This window comes from Trichoplusia ni, chromosome 6, assembly GCF_003590095.1.
Source record: "Trichoplusia ni isolate ovarian cell line Hi5 chromosome 6, tn1, whole genome shotgun sequence".
Classification (NCBI taxonomy): domain Eukaryota; kingdom Metazoa; phylum Arthropoda; class Insecta; order Lepidoptera; family Noctuidae; genus Trichoplusia; species Trichoplusia ni.
In genome coordinates this window covers 719,640-739,514 of record NC_039483.1, presented here as the reverse complement: position 1 = coordinate 739,514, position 19,875 = coordinate 719,640, and the positions used below count along the sequence as shown (strand labels likewise).

Genomic DNA, 19,875 nt, shown 5'->3' with positions numbered 1-19,875 from the left:
TTCTTAGAAGTCGGCTAATGTAGATATTTGGACCGGATTTGGGGTAACGAGCTTAAAAAATATTGGATAAATCCGAATTGAGCTGTTAAAGCGTAAACGACAAGCGACCAATTCTGTTATTAAACTTATTTTATTATAACTTACAATGATAAACGTAACAACTTTCATTTTTCATTAACATTACAAAATTTAACATCGTTCAAACACTTTATAAAGATCATTTAGACTAGCTATCTGTAAAATCGCTCCATTATGTACAAAACTCGTCGGTGGTAGAAAATATCGTCTTAAAGCCGGGAATATAACGTGTTCTTGTTTCCAATGTTCTGCTTTTACACTTTCTGGGGAACTGTCAGTGTTGGGTTGGGCGTAAAATATGGCTGTTTGTCGACTAAACGTGTCGAAGCAATCCTTTTCAGAGTCCCAGTTGACCTCCGTCACCAAGCGAACTAGAAATGTCGGAAGCGCTCCCATGAATGGAGTGTGACCATCTGAAAAAATAGGGTGTATGAAATAAAGTAGTGTAACGAATATAGGTTACATCGCTGGTTTTGAATTCACGTGCCACTTTTAATAAGTCACCAAAACATAGTTATTTCTTATAATACTTTTACCATTAGGATGCAACGGTTAAAGTGTTTTATTCCCACGAAGCATACTGTGCGTTTATGTATTGAAACATGTTATGTTATTTGCATTGCCCCCAAAATAAACTATTTTGTCTGCATAAAATACCGCGAGTAGATCTTTTGAAAATTGTAATAAAATAGTCACTAGGATCCTTTTGCAAGCGAAGATTGTGAAAAGTAAACTACACACAACATCTTTCTAATATATCCCTTGTCTTTCAATAGGCGACATAATGTATTACAAACCTACAAAACATGGTACCAGCAAATCTTACGTTATCGATAGCTGTACTGTAAGGTATAAATAAGTAGATATAATGAGAATAATATTAACAGACGTACCTAGTAATAAAGGCAGAGCCACTAATTCCCCGCTACTACTGATCTCCAAAGAGAAGTACTCATACAACATCGCTCGCTTGTTCACTAAGAGTTCTGACATCTGCTGGGCCATGTCTCGCATTTCACCTAAAAAATACCACATATAATAGTAGGTATTTAAGAATATTAATAACAATAAGAGCAGAGGTGGATGGTCCCTGGTAGATACCCATCACAATTTAGATTAAAGTTCTCAACAAGGCCTCTGCACGTTGGACCAGTGTCCCCGTACACGCTTTTAAAAAGGACCGGGTCTCTTCTCATAAAGTTAACCCGGGAATGAAAATAGATTTACTATTAAATATTTGTAAAGGTATAACTTGAAATAAATAGCGTACATCTTTTAAAATAATGTAGTGAAATGTAGAAAAGAAATCGATTAAAAAAGTGATATTGAAAATGACAAAGTAAATAATTAGACACAGGAACTACAGACTTAAAAAGATAGAACCAATATTATCCCACCGTATTTAGATCCTTATCCAGGTGATATAATAACAAGTTACCTAATTCGGAGTCCCATTCACCGTCTTGCGAGCTCAGTCCAAGAACCAGCAGCTCCTCCAAAGGTAACGGACTGGACAGCTTTATCAGGCCGAGGTTTTGGAAGTCATACAACATCGTTTCGTAAAATAACTCCTCCCTAAAATGTAACACAATATGCATTATGTAATTCTACCAGAAATAAACAAGGAGAAAATGGGAGACAGTCTATATCACCCGTCTGCTTGGGGCACCCTGTATATCAAATGTTTCAAAGACCTCAGTCATATTGATATAGTTTCTATAAGGAAGAAATCTACTTAAAGAATTATATGTGTTATTACATACAAAGTGCAACCAGCTGATGATCGTTTTGTATATGTATACCCAATATTTTAGGAAATTGACCACCTTTTCAAAGATGTTGGTTTTCATTATTAAACAAATGCAGTAATCCTTCTCCCGATAGGATCGAGTTAAACTACCAGTCGTTTCAAGGAAGTTGGTATTCCAGAACCTGCCACAAACAGCTTATTCTTATAGCAAAGCACAAAGTATACTTACGCAAATCTAGCAGTATCACACAAGTACAGTTTAGTAGAATGTTGTATGAGCGACTTATGACAATCAATACACGCAATAAAGATCAAATTCGCTAATATTTCCCTCAGATTCGAATTACACTTATTTTCTATATCCAGCCTCAGTTTCTTGATACTTGTCAATTTAGTTTCGACCCTCTCGTATTTGAAAGTACGAGTTTTAAACGATTCTTTCGGATCTACGTAAAATAGATTGGCTTGGTCGGCCGCCGTATGCGTTTTATATTTTTCTGGACCTTTATTTGACGTATTGGGTTCATCTATTAGAGAATTCTCTAGAATATCATCTTGTACAGTTTCAACGACAATTTTAGGAGCATTTATTTCTGATATATTGGTTTCCGTAGCGTCCGTTTCTATAGCTTTTGGTACTGAATGAAAGAATTTATCTATTTTCTGTACATCAGAATTGACCCGGACCATGTGACTGGCATGTGGTTTAGCAGCGTCAGTTGTTTTCTTGACTATATCTTCAACAATTGTAGCGCCTGGTAGGCGTGCCTAAAATGTATCGAAATAACAATGATTGTGACAACGGCAAGCGAAATTGAACTTTAAAAATAAAGTCACTGCCACTGTCATGCGTTTTTCAGGAATAAGCATACTAAGGATTCTAATCATAGTGTCGCGAAGAGTTTCACAAACATTAAAATTACATGCATATGAGCAGAGTCAGCAGAGTCTCCGTATCTTGACTTAGATCAAACATTCGCATACACAAATGCTTGTTCTACGCGAGGATCGAACCTGCGGCATATCGCTCACAGTGGGTTTGGCGTGGTAACCTATACAGCTATTCACGCAATTAATTGCACAAGCAGTGTGAACTATCAATATAATAATGCAAAAGTAAGTTGAAACTACTGAAAAAAACAAACTTATTGATGTGACAACATTTGTTCGAAACATTCATCATCATCATCATCATCAACAGCCTTTATCCTCCCACTGCTGGGCATAGGCCTGCCCTTTCTCGTGCCAATTTATACGGTCCTGTGCTAGCCTCATCCAGACTCGACCCGAGACCTTTATTATGTCATCGACCTATCTTGCTCCCGGACGACCGTATTATTATTTCGAAACATTCATATTTAAAAGTTGAAGGCATATAGGGATGGAGTATATATGTATAGTTTTCAAAAAACCTACCTGTGTGTACATAACTCTAGTAGAATTACAACTTAGTAGTTTGGTCTCTATACAAGACTTGATCTTCTCTATAATCTGCTCTTCATATAGAAACTGAACCTCGTGTTTAGTCGGGTGCACATTCACATCTACATTCCTTGGATCTATAATACAGGGTGTGTTAAAATCACTTTCTGTTCAAAATTTTCGTTGCATATATAGGAAACATGTATTATCTTTTTAACGATTTTTTTTTAACAAAAAATAATTGAGTTTCATCATCTCAGCCTATTGCCGTCCACTGCTGAACCCCCATAGAGCGCCAACAATCCCGGTCCTGGGCATTCCGCATCCATCCGCTGCCAGATTACCAAATGTATCATATTTTTCATGAGAATGATGGACAAATGTGGAAATTAAAGCTGTACTTATGACTTTTTAATAGGCTTATAAGTTTTTCACAGTAATAAACAGAGTCTAGGTAATTTAAAAGTATGCTCACCTAACTCCAGGCTCAGGTATACAAATGCATGCGAATTCTTAGGTAGGTAAGTCGAATATATACTATCCACGGCTTTCCTTATTGCTGTAAATAATATACACCTTTTATAAACAAAAGAACAACGTAAACAGAACAATTTTGTCCCTCAAACATAAATTGATCATATTACAGCGAATTAGCGTGACAGACCCCCTTCGAAAATTTGGAGCAACATTATCTTTTTCAATTGTAGTTTTTCAAAAGGATAAAGTACGTGTCTAATATTTTTCAATTATCTAACTGAGGGACTAAATAGATTTTTCTTTTTATACCCAGTCGTCATACGTCTTTTTTATTCATATTACATCATCCCTATTATATTAATCAAATGTTATGTTCCTTACATTGAGAGTCAACCATTCTATGATTGATAAACAGCAGCATGGTCCCCTTTTTATGTGAGTAGTTGACGTTTGTGATACATCCACGTAACGAGAGCTTCAGTAACGGCTCTTCCAGTTCAATCTCCATTAGCTCTCTGGCTATTGCATTACCGTGAATCTAAAAGGAAGGATATAAGAAGTTTAGTTATATTTATCAAGATACAAACTTTAAAGGAGTCTTAAAACTAGCGAACTCATACGCAAAGTGTAATTATGTACACACTGTAATGAATCTCGTTAAAGAAAAATTAAAGGGATACAGTGTTTTAAATCTCGTGTGACGTCACTTACCAGTAGGCTTTGTACTAGCAACTGACGTTTTTAGCCCCCACTACCAAACTTTTTTTTAATGATGACTGTAGTAAAATGAAAAATACTTATTCAATATTGTTTTTGGAAATCCGTCGGAAGTACAGTATTGCATTTGAAGGTTAATTTACGGATACAAATAAAAATAATTCACACTAAATACTTTCTATTCAGCATCTTAAAATAAACATAAAAAAAAATACTTACAATCCTAACATTCTCAATAACCGATGACTTGATAGGAGTTTTTAAGTCAGTGTTTTCCCCAAACTTCTTCAAAGTGAAGCCGACATGACTGTTGTGTATGGCATATCCTCCTACAACCTCCATTATGTGTGTGTATTCCTCCGTAGGGCTTCTAAGGGCCTTCTTACGAGCTATTACGTTATAGAACAGATCTTCGACTGTTATTTGAGTTCCATTGTTGCCCGCACACGGTTTTATTGGAGCCTTCAGTTTTCCGTTTTCGTAGGATGCCCTAAAAATTATATTTGAATTAAATTATTTATTTTTACGCAAAAGCGGTGAGAGTTTTAAACAGATCCTGACGAAGCTTAAAAAAATCTCAATATTTTTGGTTCCTTATGATGTTTTGATTCACCATTTTAAGCAAGAGGTAGTTGCTTTGTAAAACACATATGAATTCAAAAGATATAGGCGCGTGCTGGGATTCGAACCCAGCTTTAACTTGGCATTCTAATGGTTATGACCAATGGAACACAATTGTATCACTGCTTGTCACTCTTTATTTATTTTAGACTATGTGGGGTAATTCTAATGGTTTATGAAAGTGTAGCTGTTTTCATAATGCTTGCTGTCAATATTAGCTTATGAACACATTTAATTCAAGACGAGGTTTGTGGAGGCGTGACAGCGCAATACGCGGCAATACCCGCAATAATATTAATTTAGAGGATCTAGCAACAGAACCCTAAATACTGATCATCATATGGCAAAAAAACATACTTATAAGCACATTTCGCCGTAGCTGTCTTAGTAAGTATAGTGAGATGTGCAATATGGCTAATACTTGCTAGCGCCTCCCCTCTAAACCCGTATGTACAAATCTCTTTCAAGTCCTCATATTCACGCAGTTTGGATGTCGTGAAACGTTCACAAACTATCTCCAAGTCTTCACATCTTATTCCTGTGCCATTATCTTGAATCTAGAAAAAAAAACCTTTCATGTGTATTATCAAACTTAGCAAAGCTTGCAGGTAAATAACTGATAATCATACTTATAAATTACTAAAAACAAACATATTACAGAGAATTGAACAGATGAACATGCTCATCACTCAAACATTTGACCTGGGTTTCAGGTTTGGGTTAAGGGTTTCACTCCAAATAACAACAATGTAATATAATTATCAAATAATAGATTTGAATCGATGGCAACAGGTTACCACATACAGAGAGTAGTTTCTATATGTATAAATGGACCATTTCAAGAGTTTAAAATTATTCACACAATACCTTCATTCTCAAATTTATATATCTACTAAATAAAATACGTGGCTTGACTATAAGCTAAAAGTAAAATATAAAAATTGTTGTCCGCGTACCTGTAAATACTTTAAACCACCTGCTTTTACAGTGATCACAATATTAGTCGACTTAGCATCCAAACTGTAAAAGAAAAATATTATGTAAAAGTTATGTAAATAACATTTAATTTGTCAAATAAACTTTTGCAAACATACCTGTTTTCTATTAACTCTTTTAGTGCGTTAGAAGGCCTTTGCACTATTTCACCGGCCGCTATTCTATTAACTACCTCCTCACTCAGTTTCTTTATAATACCTGGTTCACTCATTTCTCATAATTTTTTGTTGTAACTTGTATCAGCCGGTAACCACACTTCAAGCAGATAAAGATTACAAACAAACAAAAAAAATAATTCAAATGGATGGTTGAAGCTGACATTGATAGATCATTTTTATGCAGAATGTGCTGATCGTAGCGTAAACTATAGCGCATTTTTAATTATTATGAAACTTAAAAAACGATATTTTGTCCGTGCGTGCTAGTGCCAGCTTAAGATATCAATAAACACCAGTTTTTTTTTGAACAATGTTTACATTTAAGAAACAGTCCTCCACATTTTTCCTTAAAATTATAAAATATGCGTAAAACTGTAGGAATACAGCTGCTAAGAGCTGTCAAGTTGACATTGTTGATTAAAACTTCAAATTGATTTGGAAGCTGTGTCACGCAGTTTCGTTTAGTATAATTTGAAAAATAATACAATAATATAAATAAGATTAATTTTCTACACCGTCTAAAGAACAGAACATTCGTATCATGTACTTAGTATGGGAATACGTTTACTCAATCTCACAAATTTCAAATAATGCAACTAAAAATACGGATTGCAGTGTTGAAAACAGCTGAAACCTTGAACTGCACGTAGAAGTGTGTTTTATTCGACTGCCTTCTGCCAAATTGTAAAAGAAGAGACTAATTGGTTTTGTTATATTAGTGTTTTCTAACTGCTACATATTATCCTATATGAAAGAATGGATGTAGAAGTAGATACAGACAGCGATGATTATATTACTGATGAAGAGTTAGACTCTGTACAGAAACTTGCTGCGGTTTTGGAAGTAGAAAACGATGACTCCGTTTCCGAGGAAATCACAGCACCACTGCAAGGTAAACCTGCAACCCCTCAACCCTTGTTGTCGCAGCACACGACATCTAAATATTCTCAACAAAGCTCCAATGTAAGCGCAAGTGCAATAGCTAAGCTTCAAAAAATAGATTTGGCCTTATCGTTAAACAAGCAAAGTGAAGAAAAACTACGCAAATTTGAAGATTTACTCCTAACTAAATTAGCAGAATGTCGACGAAAACTTAAATTTGTCCAAAATAAGTCTCGCTTAATGTTTGATAAAGGCAATGAGGTTTTTCGATACATTAATTGTGGGCGACCTTACTTTAAGGATCGCGATAACATTGCGGCTCCAGATAATGCAAGTACTTCAGTGGAAATGAAAGAGATGTATGATTTCTCCCTTGTCTTGTCAGTTCCTGGATGGACAGTGAAAGACAAAAATGAATTCAAAGATGAAATGCAAAGAATGTCTGTAAGCATAAGAAAAGATCAATTGAATTCAAAAATCTCAGAACTAAAAAGAAAGCTTAAAGGGGAAAGAAACAAACAAATAGAAACACAAATAGCGAATATAAGAACACAGATAAAAAAATTACCTGATAAGTCCTTATGTGAAATAGCACTACCATTGGGCTATGAGTATGACTGGGAAACTATTGCCGGAAGACTAAACCGAAGGCACACAGCAACAGAGTACAAATCACTTTGGACAATTTTTTATCATCCATCTATAAACAAAAACAGCTGGACTACAGAAGAACATGAAAAAATTAAGAAATTAGCTGTAGAACATAATCTGCAAGACTGGGATAAAATAGCTGAACAATTAAATACTGGAAGAACTGGCTATCAATGTTTTGTATATCATTGTACAAATACATGCAATTCAACTGCTGGGAAAAGGTGGAGCGAGGAAGAGATGACATATCTAAGAAGATTAATTGACTTTTTTAAAGAGGATAATTATATACCCTGGGGCAAGATAGCTGCAGCTATGGAAAACAGAACCAAACTACAAATTTACAATAAATATTTGAGAATGATTGAACAAAGAAAGGGCCGCTTTCTACCGGAGGAGGATTCTGTTATACTCAACTGTGCAGATGGCTTTGGGCCAGATTACAGGAGGATGACGAATTTTTTGCCTGGCAGATCCATGGTCCAAATACGAGCGAGACATCAAGTCCTGAGCAAAATGCGTGTCTCAACAGTTTGGACTGTTGACGATGACAGGAAACTCATTCAAATAATGGCCAACCAAGATTCACAAATGAACTATTCAAATGTTAGTAAACATTTTCCCGGTAGAAATAGGATCAATATAAGAACTAGGTACGTCACTTTAAAGAAATGGATGAAGAAGCATCCCAACATGGACATAGAACATGCACCTCGACGAGGTGCGCGCCGACTGAATCACGGACATGCCAGTAATGATTTAAACTCAGCACTTGAAGGTCTGAAAGACACATTAAATACAGCAGTTAAATCAAGTCGAAGAAAAATAACCAAAGATTCACCAGAAATAGACATAGAGGACGGCATTGTTGCTATACTTGTCAATGAATTAGTAAGAGACATGGAAAACACGAAACCTCAAGAGGATTTACTTATAGATCAGGACTATGTTGTATCATATGAGGACTTAAACATGACAAATTTGCGTAAATGTCTAATATTTTTAAATTCTCATTTGAGTAAATCTCTTTATGTTGCGAGCCGGTATGCTACTCAGTATCCAGATTTAGGAGAGACTGTGAATGATGTATCCCTAGTGAAAGTCAAGTCCTACTCGCGGAAGAACACCGTAAAAACTTATAAGGTAGATGACACTCCTAACATTTGGGGCAAGCCAACCCTTCCGACGCGGGTCTACGTGATGCCACCTCATTATGCTAATATAACTGGTAGCCGAACTATCATGGCCTATGTGTCTTCTAGAGGGAATGTTTTTGATCAAATGAATTTTAACATGTTAGTAAAGAAATATCCAATGCTGAAGGAGCAGTTAGATCTGCTGACTGAACGTTTTTATTTATTGTTTACTTGGCCTTTGCTTTTATCTAATGAAGGGCCAGACTTAGAAATTATGGACTCAAAGAAATTAGATTCGAATTTCATAAGACCACCGAGTTTGCCTCAACCGCCTGAAATTACAATTAACATGAAATGCAAGAAAAAGTATAAGAACGTTGAAGTTACCGAAATTATAGACCTTGATGATGAAAATAGTAAGGATGAATTAAGCGTTGAGGAAAGAACACCCGCTAGTGATGAAAATAGTGACTACTTGTACGAGGAATAGTTACTGACGCATGTGGGTGAGCACAATGCCAATCGTACTTTTTAAGTGATAAGTATTGCCTAGTATAAGATTTAACTGTTGTAAATAGTACATCATTTTTAAGTTTCCGAAATACATCATTTATAAACGTATTTTCATTGCGTTTTAGTGGTCCTTTCCCGTGAGCGAATGTCTTATTACCTACATTTAAATTATATAAAAATAAAAATTTTCCGTCCGTCGACGGCGTACGCCATGCCACGCCATGGTGTATGATTTTTCTTTAGTCCTACTCCTATTGCAAGTCTTTACTCGACAACTATATATTATTTATATTTGTGCGTAAGTTGTGGAATATTATTATTATACGTTTTAATCCTTATTTGGGAAGCTTGACAAACACTTAACTCACATGTACAAAGACACCCAGACTCGAAAGAAACAGATGCTTGTGCTACGCAGTAACTGAAACCGCGATCGTCGCACGCAGTGGGTTTGTACGAGGCGATCTATATCACTATGCTACCCGCAGTCAAATTAAATCTTTTTCATTATTATGGCAGTTTACAAGGCATACGACTGTTCTAAAATTTCAACAAAAATTGATTGTATTTTTTTATTTCCAGTAATTAAAAATGTGTGTGCTGTGAATTTTTTCATGGAAGACAATCAAGCATTAAGCGCAAGAATTCCGTAAACGCATAAAACTACATCATCGCAGCTTCGTAACATGCAATAGGTAAGAAAAACGTAGTTTGTAAGAAAAACTTTATTATAAAAGTTAACTTAAACTCGGAATGTCTAGGTATCGACTACATAGTTGGGATGGACCACTAGTAACGGATCATCTTCAGGTTCTTGGTCGGCCGACTTCTGTGTTGCCTTGAGTCCTGTAGTCGACAGGGGTATGATGACTTGGTCCTGAAAAGAATAGATTTTTATGAATTTATTGTAGTCTCTTTGTTAAACAGTTGTCAGCTTACTCAATTCCTCGATAACACCGTATTGTACATACTTTAAATATACCTAAACCATTATTACATTGACCGAATCCCCTCAATACGTAGTTAAAGAGTCAGCGATTTTTTTTTATCTTAAATCACGTATAAAAATTACTACTTACATGGTACATGAGTCTGTCAATAACCTTCTCGACCAAAGTTTTCCTCTCAAGCAATTCGTCTTCATCCTCTATCTGTCCTTGTCCCACCAACTGTTCTAAATACCAGCTCACTACGGCACTCTTGCGCATACCCGCATTCTCTTCACCTGAAAGTTTAATTTATGTTTCATGAGTTGTTAAGAACGATTGGATTGTTGAGAGGTACCACTGAGGGCTGCAATATTTTAGCATAGCAAAACACAAAAACTATCTTATCATTCTAGGTCAACTTTATACTAAAACTTTCAATGAATATTTTCATATGTATATTTTTGTCGCTGTACCTCTGGTCTCGGCTTCTATTTCCTCCTTCCTCATAAACACAACAAGCATGTCACTCAATGATTTGTATTCTTCAAATGATAACGTGAGTTTCTTTTTAGGTGCCGAGTCGCCATTCACTGGGGTTTCTGCATGGAAAGAACAATTAGATAAGTTTGTTAATATTTAGTTGTATTAAGTTGTATTTTGTTTAAGTTTAATAAACGATTTTATTTCTTGTACTTGTGGTTTTATACACACCTATCTGTACTTAATTTGTTAAGGTACTTAAAAGGTAAATAAATACCTGATGTGTCCTTTTTTGTCTAAAAACTCTTTGATTTAACAATCATGTCAAAATTATTATAACTTGAATATAAAATACGCACCACTGTCACCATTAGGTATGTCTTGGTCGACATCCATATTGGGTTCAAACTGAGGTTCATCTTCGTCCAAGTGAATGTCTGGCTGTTCTACTCTAATGATTGATTTGTTCAGTAACCTGAAAGATTAATTGGACTAAATTAGTTCAATTGTTTCTACTAGCTTCATGTCTTTATCGAAAAATTAATATTAGTTTAAAATTACCGACACCAGGTAGCGCTGTCGGTGAACAGTTGTAAATGAAGCTTCGCTACGAAAGGACTCGACCGAAATAAGGATCGCTGTCAATTTCATTTAAAAAAAGCTACTATTTTCATGTATAATTGTCAGAGGAAATAACACGACAGAAAAAAAAAGGAATACAGAATAAGTTACATTAAACTCGCCAACCACCATGAGAGCCTAATCAACAGTAGCTTTTCTGTATAAGCGGATGCCTTTGACGAGCAGAGGAACATTTATGGACGTGTGGTATAATGTATCATTGACTTAATTACACAAGTTAATAAATTCTGGCAATGACATTACAATTCAGAGTCTGATACCACATCTTTAAAACTCTTTAAACTTGTACAAGCGTAATGACGCCGTACGCGACGTAGTAAAACGGCTTGCATGGGCAACCGAATTTGCCAACAGAATTTGCTGCAACCACAGTATTCTCCCTCCTCTCTCCTACTATTTAGGGTTAATAATTGCTACTAAATTATATTTATATATAACCTGTATACATTACGGTACGCAGTACAGAATTGAGAATTTCTTAAAGAAATACAGCTAATGGTAGGTGTGTACCGGTAGGCCTCGTGCACGTGTTGCGGGCTGACGTGGCCGCTGCAGTGCATCTTGGCCATGGCCTCGGCCAGGCGCAGCATGGACTCCAGCTGCCGCACCGTGATGCGCCAGGCGCCGCCGCCGCCCGCGCCGCCGCCGTCGCGCTGCCGCAGGACCGTGTAGTACTCCACCAACAACTTGCCGGCTTCCTGGACGAGATCATAACCGTAACTTTATAAAGTGCCCAGTTTTACAAAAGTTTGGAATCCCTACGGTTGAAGTACAACCTGGTGGAGTTTCTAATCTGTAAGTATCTGAAGTGACTTACACTCGTCGTAATACACTTATCCCTACTGCAGTAGCGCATGTTGGAAACACTAAATCAACTGATATCACTTGATGGCTACTCAATCTTGGTTTGGGTACATAGTACCAAATCAAGCTTTTAAAATCCAACATGAAGTACAGCAAACCTTTTTTATTAAACTGAAATATATAGTTACTTAGAACTAAAACTTACCTCAGTAATAATAGGCTTGAAAGACCTCGAAAACGCAATATACCGCAGTAGATCTTCCCTTGAGTAAACACAATCATAAGTCTCCTCCTTATTACAATGCAGATCTACAATCTTCCGAGCGATAGCATAGTCAACCATCTCGCTACTTTCGTCGATTAGTATGAAGAAAAGATCGAATCGAGACATGATAGGTGCACTCAGAGCTACGTTTTGTTGTAGAGACTTCGCTCGGTCGTATCGGCCGCCGATAGGGTTGGCTGCGGCGAGGATTGATGTGCGCGCGTTTAGTGTTGCTCGGACTCCAGCCTGTAACATGATCACACCAATATCATTAATGCGAAAGTTTGTGTGACAAACAGAGAAGAGGTAACAAACACATTGTTACCTATTCTCGCACATATGGGAGGGTGAGGAGGAAAATTTTATGAAAATTTGAATAGTGATCACATAAAAAGTTTTCTTTATTTAAATCAGTCTTATGTCTTAACTACCCTGAACAGAAAGTTTCCCTGTCATCCTGTCTTTATGAGTATCAACATTGGCACCTAATACCTGCTTAAAGTTGAATGGTCTTCATCTAATAATAACTTCATCATTTTATCTTACCTTAGCGATAGATATAGTCTGCTGTTCCATAGCTTCGTGGATGGCGACCTGGTCTGCGGGATCCATCTTGTCGAACTCGTCGATACAACACACACCATTGTCCGCCAACATCAGAGCGCCTGCTTCTATCACGAAGTCGAATGATTCTTCGTCCTAGAACGCGGTATAATATGAATATTGATTCGGAGTGTTTTCCACACATACTCATATTTGAAGCACCTTTTGTTAGTAAATATCTTGTATAGGGGAGAGCCAGGCATGCGTAATTTTTTGAGTTGAGGGCCCTTGGCGTAACATCTGCTATTTCGGTATTATAAAAAAACAAGTTCTAATCAATGTTGCCTCCTGAAATTAATTTTGGATGAATCTGTAAGTAGCAGAAATTAAGCGACGGCATAGCAACATCTCTCGTCTGACTCTCGCCAACTAAAAACATCCCGGTCGCCTTCAAAAGCTTGAGCCAGAGCCACGGGACTTCTCAGATGGGATATCATAGTCATAGTGGAATATCGATAAAAAAGTAAACATTGACAAACAGTTTGTATTCTTTACCTTCACAACAGCGGCAGTTAAACCGGCAGCGGACGACGCTTTCCCGCTGGTGTATACAGCTCTCGGTGTGATCTCACTCACTTGCTTTAACAACTGAGACTTGGCAGTACTTGGGTCGCCTACTATGCACACGTTTATGTCTCCTCTTAGTGTTGTACCTGATAAAATGAAAGATAATATTAAGCTTCTTAACTTCACATAGGCAACTGACCACTGATAACGAAAATAACGTAGGTCACCAGTGACCGAAAATGAAAATCGCGTAGGGCACTGGTGACCAATGATGAATCGTTTGGGTTAACAAATACCAGTTATGTAAATTAAATTAATCAAATAAATAATTTGATTTTACCTTCCATAGTAGTCTTAGCGACCCCTCCGAACATCATAAGCAGAATGCCTCTCTTAACTTCGTTGTTGCCGTGGATACTCGGGAACAGACTTGTGATTAAGTTGTTGTACAGATTGCGATCGCGCGACATTTCGTATACCTGGTAAAATAGAAAATAAAGCGTCTATAACTACAATATACACAACAGATAGTAAATTACATACAATTAAGCATTTATTAATTAATTACTCAATTATTCTTGCTAGCTATAATTAATTAGCCTTAGATTTACCTTATCCCATTCCTTATCAGTCATCTGTTTTCTCATGTCCTCGGTGGTAAGATCGTCGGTCGCGACATCAGCAGTACCGAATCTTCGCGATATAGCTTGCACACTACATGCTAGGAAGGCTGTCCTAAAATTAATAAAATAATAATGTCAAACCTTGGTAATGTTATTTTACACACTTTGAACATCGTGATCTTAATGATGATATTTAAACTGACTTAAAATAAATGTATCTATGTACAAGTAATAAAATAATTTTATTACTTGTACATAGATACATTAGCAGCCTTATTAATTATGATTATTATGGTATTTTCTTTTTAAATAACTTACTTATAATGTAGTTCCCTAACTCCCAAAGCCTTCAGACCTTTAATGCCTTCCATCTGGCCCTCACTGCCTTGTTTAGTCCTGGTTGTGAGCTCAGCTTTTGCCCCCGGTAAGGATAAGGAACCAACATCAGGAACAACTATGAGAGTCCCAGTGAAGTCATAACGATCTCCAGCCTGGATTGATAAGATGAAGATTTTATAAAACAAAATTATTAAACTAATATTGTATTGATATCATACAAGTTTTGTGATTTTGTTATCTATCGAGTTGGTTACTGATAACAATAGATAGAGAAAAAAAAATGGAAAAGGACAGGCCTCTGTTCTGCAGTAGGACACTGTCGGATCATATTTTCTTTAATTTTTATTTGTTTAAGTGACTTATTTAAAAGAAAAAAAAAGAAAATGAAAACAATCTAAATAATAAGAGTGATTCCAGATTAATAATTTGTAAAATTTTCATCATTCACATATAGAGCACTTTTGATACAGTCTAGTCAAGTAATCATAACAGCTGAAAGATTAAAAATCTTACCTGTACAGACTCCACAGCCTCTGCTCTTAAGATAACTTCAAGAGATCGAGGAATACATCCTCTTGGGAGTTCAGCTTGTGTCTCTTGAATACGGATCTTTTGGAAGTCAACAAACACTGACTTATCAGCATCCAACATGAAGCGGCGTCGGTTGGCACACACAGGGTTACGGCAGATTGCTGGGATTGTGTACTGTAAAAAGAATTACAATATGTAGTATTCTTTTCCATCAAAAAACCAATGAGTCAATATTACATTTGTTACAGCATGGGTTTTTTGTCTATGAAATTACAATGATAAGGTAAATTTAGGACAAAAAAATAATAAGAAAATTATTCAATTAGTCTCCAACACTTTGCCAGTACATAAATAAAGAAAATATTTTAAATTAACTCTAGTATCCAATATTGGTTTTAGCAATTTCCAACTTAGAGTGATCTAGCATTGTGATCAAATGTTCAAACCTTCCCTACATGGGAAGACCTGTGCCCAGCAGTAGGAAATAAAGATATAAAAGCTGGTAACATAGTATTAAGTTCTTACCTTAAACTGTTGCTCAACATTTTTAATAACTGTCTGACAATCCAAACAGACAAAGGTGCCCAAGACCAGCTCAGGATGCACCGGGTGGGTTCTCACAATCTGCCCAGAGATTCTAATCAATGTACCAATCTTGGCCGTAGTCAACTCCCTAACTTTATGCCTAGTTGGTACATCAACAAATGACACATAACACTCCTTATCCTGTAAATCCTTCTTCATACCACTGTCAGCAAGACTAAGAACATAATTCAGAATAGCTTGATTCAAAAAAGGATTTATTCGATAATATTCTTCTATGATTGTGGTTGCAAGATTCTGATTGTACTTCTCAACATCGTCGAAACTGACTTCAAGTGTGCTTAACTCGGGTTTCAAAAGCTCTTTAGCATTCTTTTCGTATTTCAGTTCATTATCTTCTTTGAACCTGTAAAGACATGTCGTACATTTTGAATTCTAACCTCCATAGCACATAATATAAATAATTGTTAGGACAATTAATTTATTCATGAAACGAATAGTATAACCGTAGCGAACTTACTCTTCTAAGAAATCCTGGAAAAGCTTCTGACAACGGACTCCAACCTCATCTTTAACTTGGCTTTGTGTAGCGTAGGTATCGGCTACATCCATTTTAAGGGGTTAAAAAGGTACTTTTTATCACAAAACTATCGATTTAACTCGACAAAAGGCAGGCGGTATACATAACAATTAACAATAACACTTATTTAAACAGATTCGAGACACTTTTGTTTCATCTCGCAACGGTTGCGCTTGCATCCGGATTATGGTACCGGTTAATGTTTTCTATGCACTATTATCTAAACTTCGGAGGTATGATTTAGTAATTTCAATATGATACACTTAATATACGAACAATTGTTACAAATGCAAACAAACAAATAACAATACTAACAAATTAACATGTAAACTAAAAATTGCGCGTATCTTGAAAACGCACAAGCGCACGCAATTATGATTTTTGACATAAACTTTGGCGGGAGATTTCTTTTTTCGTTCGTAAATATGGTTAACTTGTCTATGATCTTAAAGATTTATTATTCTTGAGGTTAATTCGTATCCACATAGCGTAAGTACATATATTATATTGTTGAACTTTCGGTCTACTGCTTATGTGACGATGCAATTGATGCAAACACAAGCTATCAGCATGGGACTTATACCATTTTTTTTAATTTCCTCTAAAATAGTTTAAATGTATTTTTCCCTTACATCCTCACCTTTGTATTCCAAAAATATTTTTTGCACTCAATATATATTTTTTTTTTTTCTCTAGCCCACTGTGTCCCACTGCTGGGCAAAGGCCTCCCCCAAATCCTTCCACGACTCTCTATTATGGTCCGATAATTCCGTTCCTCCTATTCTCTCATTTTCAAAAAATAAGCTTATTTTAAAAATCCTGAACGACTCATCTATTTTTGTGCATAGACAATACAAAAACTGTGCGAACTGCAAAAATGCAAACCAAAACATAACCTAAATGTTTTTTAACTTATGCACGGAAAGCAAAATATCATCATTTACTTCTAATTTAAAATGACTGAAGCCCAAGTTGGTTTCTTGTACAACATAGCTGCCGCTGTGTCTTGTAGTCAAAATGAAACTACCAATACTTTACTCAAAAGTTATTACTTGTAAGTATTCACACCAGTAATGTGTTTCAACTATAGTAACAGGATAGAGTGTTATCCTACATTATTCTGTATTTTAGAATGCGGTGTAAAAACATAACTAGAGGATATGGACTTCCAGAAAAGCAGTTTTCTTCTTTTAAAAGATGTCCAAAGTGCTGTATTGAATGGAGAAGTAACACCAAAGTTGACGTGAGTTCAGTCAATCACTTTGTTGATCTTCTTGTAAAACTTTCTTATTTCCTTTTTAATTTATTTCCAGGTGCGGTCTATAAAGTTATCAAAAAGACAAAGAAAGAGACTAAAATCACGTAAAGTTAAAGAAAACAAGAAGGACTTTGTTAGAAATAGGAACAAGTTATTGCACAGTAATGAAGTGGTAAGTAATTTGAACCATAGAATTACACTCGTGATCTACAGGTGTATAGCACTCTAATTCGTTTTTTTTTTGTAGGCACAACTATGTTCTTTTTGTAATAAGACTAATGTTACTGCTTTCCCAAAACCAACAAAGCCTGTGCTGAAACACACAATAACAACTGCTGGACACAATAACAAGGTTGCAGAAAGAGAAGCAACAACCACAGCTAGTTCAGTAAAAGATCCCCCAAAATCGATAGTGAAACCAGAGGTGAAGAAAAAAGAAATAAATGTCTATGCAAATTCACTGGATGTTTTTTCAATACAAAATAAAAATAACGAATTAAAGACTAAGGAGAAACCAAAAGTGATTAATAACAATAAAAGGAAAAAAGACAAATTTGCAGGATTATGCCAAAAGGCTGTATTGGCTTCAGCAAAAATTAAAGAGAGAAAGGATAAACAAAACAAGATTAATTTATTTTTGAAACCATCATTGTAAATAAAGTTTATAACATCACATACATTTTATTATTTTCTTTTAATTATGATGACATGTAGATCCATGACATTTGTATTTGTATGCCCAGTAATGACATGATAGTTTCCATTTTTGAACTTCTTGTAAAAGGTGTAGGAATCATTTTCTGATAACACTGTTTGAGTGTTGAACTTATCTTCTTGGGCATCTGATATTAAATCCAAGTATCCTATGGCTCCAGCAGCATCAGTTGGCCCATCAATGCCATCTGTGCCAGCACTTAAAAAGAAAATATCAAAATCTTCGAATTCTTTTCTTGAATTGTGAATCAGCTCAGAAAATTCTAAGGCTAACTGTTGATTTCTGCCTCCGACTCCTGAACCTTTAACTTCTACCGTTATCTCTCCACCTAGTATTAAACACACATCTTTATCTTTTATACCCATTAAATCATTTTCCAAGTCTTTTATTTCAAGTCCAGGTATTTTGCAGTGCTTTAATTGCTCCTTAAACTCCTTTAGGCTTTGCTTCTCTTTTAAATATGAACAGAAAAGTTTCGTCATTCTTCCATATTCTGTGGCAACATCTTTAACATTTCCAGTTATTGTATTAGAAATAGGAATGGACACATAATTCAAGTCTTTTGCTTCTTTCATTGCTGCAGCTATGCTGACCTTATTGGACCCTATGACATGGTTGCTAACATTACTTTTTGGAAACTGTTCATGATTGTTAGTTTCATTTATAACTTTTTTAATTGACTCTGGAAGTTGGTCATACAATTTGTATTTTTTAATTATATCAATAGCTATAGTGGAATCATCCTCATCTTCAACAGTAGGGCCACTGGCTATTAAGCTTAAAGGGTCATCAACAATATCTGATAGTATTAAAGACACAACTTGAGCAGGTTGTGCTTTTATTGCTAATTTACCACCTTTCAAATCAGACAGCCTTTTACGGACTGCATTTATTTCAGTTATTTCGGCACCAGAATTTGCTAAATTCTTAATCAATGCTGTTTTCTCAGCTAGAGTTATGGGAGGCTTTGGCAATGGCAAAAGGGCAGAACCTCCACCAGATATTAAAACTAATAGCAGGTCATCACATCCAAGACCTGTGACTAGTTCTTTAATCTTAAGAGCTGTAGCTTCAGCGCTGGCATCTGGAAGATTGTTTTTAGCTCCTTCATAGTAAACAATATTTGTGTTTATTGCACTTTGATTCAAACTTCCAATTGGAATGCTTATGATTCCCTGTTTGATTTTAGAACTTAAGATGCCTTCAACTTCTTTGGCCATATTTTGTACCGCCTTACCAGTGCCAACCATATAAACATTCTTGTTTTGTAAATTGAATTTATCTCCATTTATTGCCAGTTGCTGGGTCTCTGGATTGTATTTTACAGACTTCTTTACAAGATTAACAGGAAGTACTGCAGTTACGCCACTTTTGAATATGCTAAGCAGATCACTCACTACCGATTTAGCCATTTTCGCACAGTAATATAAAGTCGTTGACTGAGATATGTAATCAAAATACTACCACTACTATGCATAAAAAGATCTAAATAGGTTATTATTATAATCAGTTACGTTACGATATGATTGGTAGATAGTGAACTATGATTAGGGTGTCTCTACATGCTTTATAATTTATCTAAGAAACAATATTCTACTTAATATTACTCAGTATAAATATTATTGTGGTAACAAAATAATATGAATTTTTTATTC

The 19,875-nt window shown here is 35.8% G+C and overlaps 5 protein-coding genes across 5 annotated transcripts; 2 read left to right on the top strand and 3 right to left on the bottom strand.

The window, feature by feature from the left end:
- Window positions 1-111: 111 nt before the first annotated feature.
- LOC113495300 (DNA mismatch repair protein Mlh1) lies at window positions 112-6,344 on the bottom strand. The gene is made up of 11 exons (XM_026873970.1): window positions 6,160-6,344; window positions 6,022-6,085; window positions 5,423-5,622; window positions 4,664-4,934; window positions 4,109-4,265; window positions 3,726-3,809; window positions 3,245-3,387; window positions 2,058-2,596; window positions 1,517-1,653; window positions 972-1,097; window positions 112-491 (listed from the first exon to the last, which is right to left on the bottom strand). The coding sequence occupies exons 1-11, from the start codon at window positions 6,270-6,272 to the stop codon at window positions 190-192; spliced, it is 2,136 nt and encodes a 711-aa protein (XP_026729771.1). The 5' UTR covers window positions 6,273-6,344; the 3' UTR covers window positions 112-189.
- Window positions 6,345-6,634: 290 nt separating this feature from the next.
- On the top strand, window positions 6,635-10,114 carry LOC113495299 (snRNA-activating protein complex subunit 4). Its single transcript, XM_026873969.1, has 2 exons — window positions 6,635-9,394; window positions 9,984-10,114. Exon 1 carries the CDS (start codon window positions 6,976-6,978, stop codon window positions 9,376-9,378), a length of 2,403 nt encoding a protein of 800 aa, XP_026729770.1. The 5' UTR covers window positions 6,635-6,975; the 3' UTR covers window positions 9,379-9,394; window positions 9,984-10,114.
- On the bottom strand, window positions 10,112-16,685 carry LOC113495298 (DNA replication licensing factor Mcm6). Its single transcript, XM_026873968.1, has 14 exons — window positions 16,188-16,685; window positions 15,650-16,073; window positions 15,107-15,298; window positions 14,573-14,745; window positions 14,243-14,366; window positions 13,972-14,110; window positions 13,620-13,777; window positions 13,068-13,220; window positions 12,462-12,767; window positions 11,963-12,150; window positions 11,170-11,285; window positions 10,804-10,929; window positions 10,481-10,626; window positions 10,112-10,278 (listed from the first exon to the last, which is right to left on the bottom strand). Exons 1-14 carry the CDS (start codon window positions 16,277-16,279, stop codon window positions 10,159-10,161), a joined length of 2,457 nt encoding a protein of 818 aa, XP_026729769.1. The 5' UTR covers window positions 16,280-16,685; the 3' UTR covers window positions 10,112-10,158.
- A 373-nt stretch (window positions 16,686-17,058) lies between these two features.
- LOC113495302 lies at window positions 17,059-18,182 on the top strand. The gene is made up of 4 exons (XM_026873972.1): window positions 17,059-17,301; window positions 17,379-17,490; window positions 17,561-17,677; window positions 17,753-18,182. The coding sequence occupies exons 1-4, from the start codon at window positions 17,204-17,206 to the stop codon at window positions 18,158-18,160; spliced, it is 735 nt and encodes a 244-aa protein (XP_026729773.1). The 5' UTR covers window positions 17,059-17,203; the 3' UTR covers window positions 18,161-18,182.
- Window positions 18,140-19,857, bottom strand: LOC113495301 (glycerate kinase). The gene has a single exon (XM_026873971.1). The coding sequence runs from the start codon at window positions 19,630-19,632 to the stop codon at window positions 18,190-18,192; it is 1,443 nt and encodes a 480-aa protein (XP_026729772.1). The 5' UTR covers window positions 19,633-19,857; the 3' UTR covers window positions 18,140-18,189.
- Window positions 19,858-19,875: the final 18 nt, after the last annotated feature.

Bases quoted from the DNA above. Each gene is read 5' to 3' on its own strand.
- LOC113495300 (XM_026873970.1), bottom strand. From the start codon at position 6,272: ATGAGTGAACCAGGTATTATAAAGAAACTGAGTGAGGAGGTAGTTAAT. The intron at 4,935-5,422 runs GTATGTTTTTTT...TATAATTTTTAG, and splicing joins ACGGCGAAATGTGCTTATAA to GGCATCCTACGAAAACGGAA. The intron at 3,810-4,108 runs GTAAGGAACATA...TATTATTTACAG, and splicing joins TAGAATGGTTGACTCTCAAT to CAATAAGGAAAGCCGTGGAT.
- LOC113495299 (XM_026873969.1), top strand. From the start codon at position 6,976: ATGGATGTAGAAGTAGATACAGACAGCGATGATTATATTACTGATGAA.
- LOC113495298 (XM_026873968.1), bottom strand. From the start codon at position 16,279: ATGGATGTAGCCGATACCTACGCTACACAAAGCCAAGTTAAAGATGAG. The intron at 14,367-14,572 runs GTAAGTTATTTA...TATTAATTTTAG, and splicing joins GTTAGGGAACTACATTATAA to GACAGCCTTCCTAGCATGTA. The intron at 14,111-14,242 runs GTAAATCTAAGG...CTATTTTACCAG, and splicing joins CTGATAAGGAATGGGATAAG to GTATACGAAATGTCGCGCGA.
- LOC113495302 (XM_026873972.1), top strand. From the start codon at position 17,204: ATGACTGAAGCCCAAGTTGGTTTCTTGTACAACATAGCTGCCGCTGTG. The intron at 17,491-17,560 runs GTGAGTTCAGTC...ATTTATTTCCAG, and splicing joins GAAGTAACACCAAAGTTGAC to GTGCGGTCTATAAAGTTATC. The intron at 17,678-17,752 runs GTAAGTAATTTG...TTTTTTTTGTAG, and splicing joins TATTGCACAGTAATGAAGTG to GCACAACTATGTTCTTTTTG.
- LOC113495301 (XM_026873971.1), bottom strand. From the start codon at position 19,632: ATGGCTAAATCGGTAGTGAGTGATCTGCTTAGCATATTCAAAAGTGGC.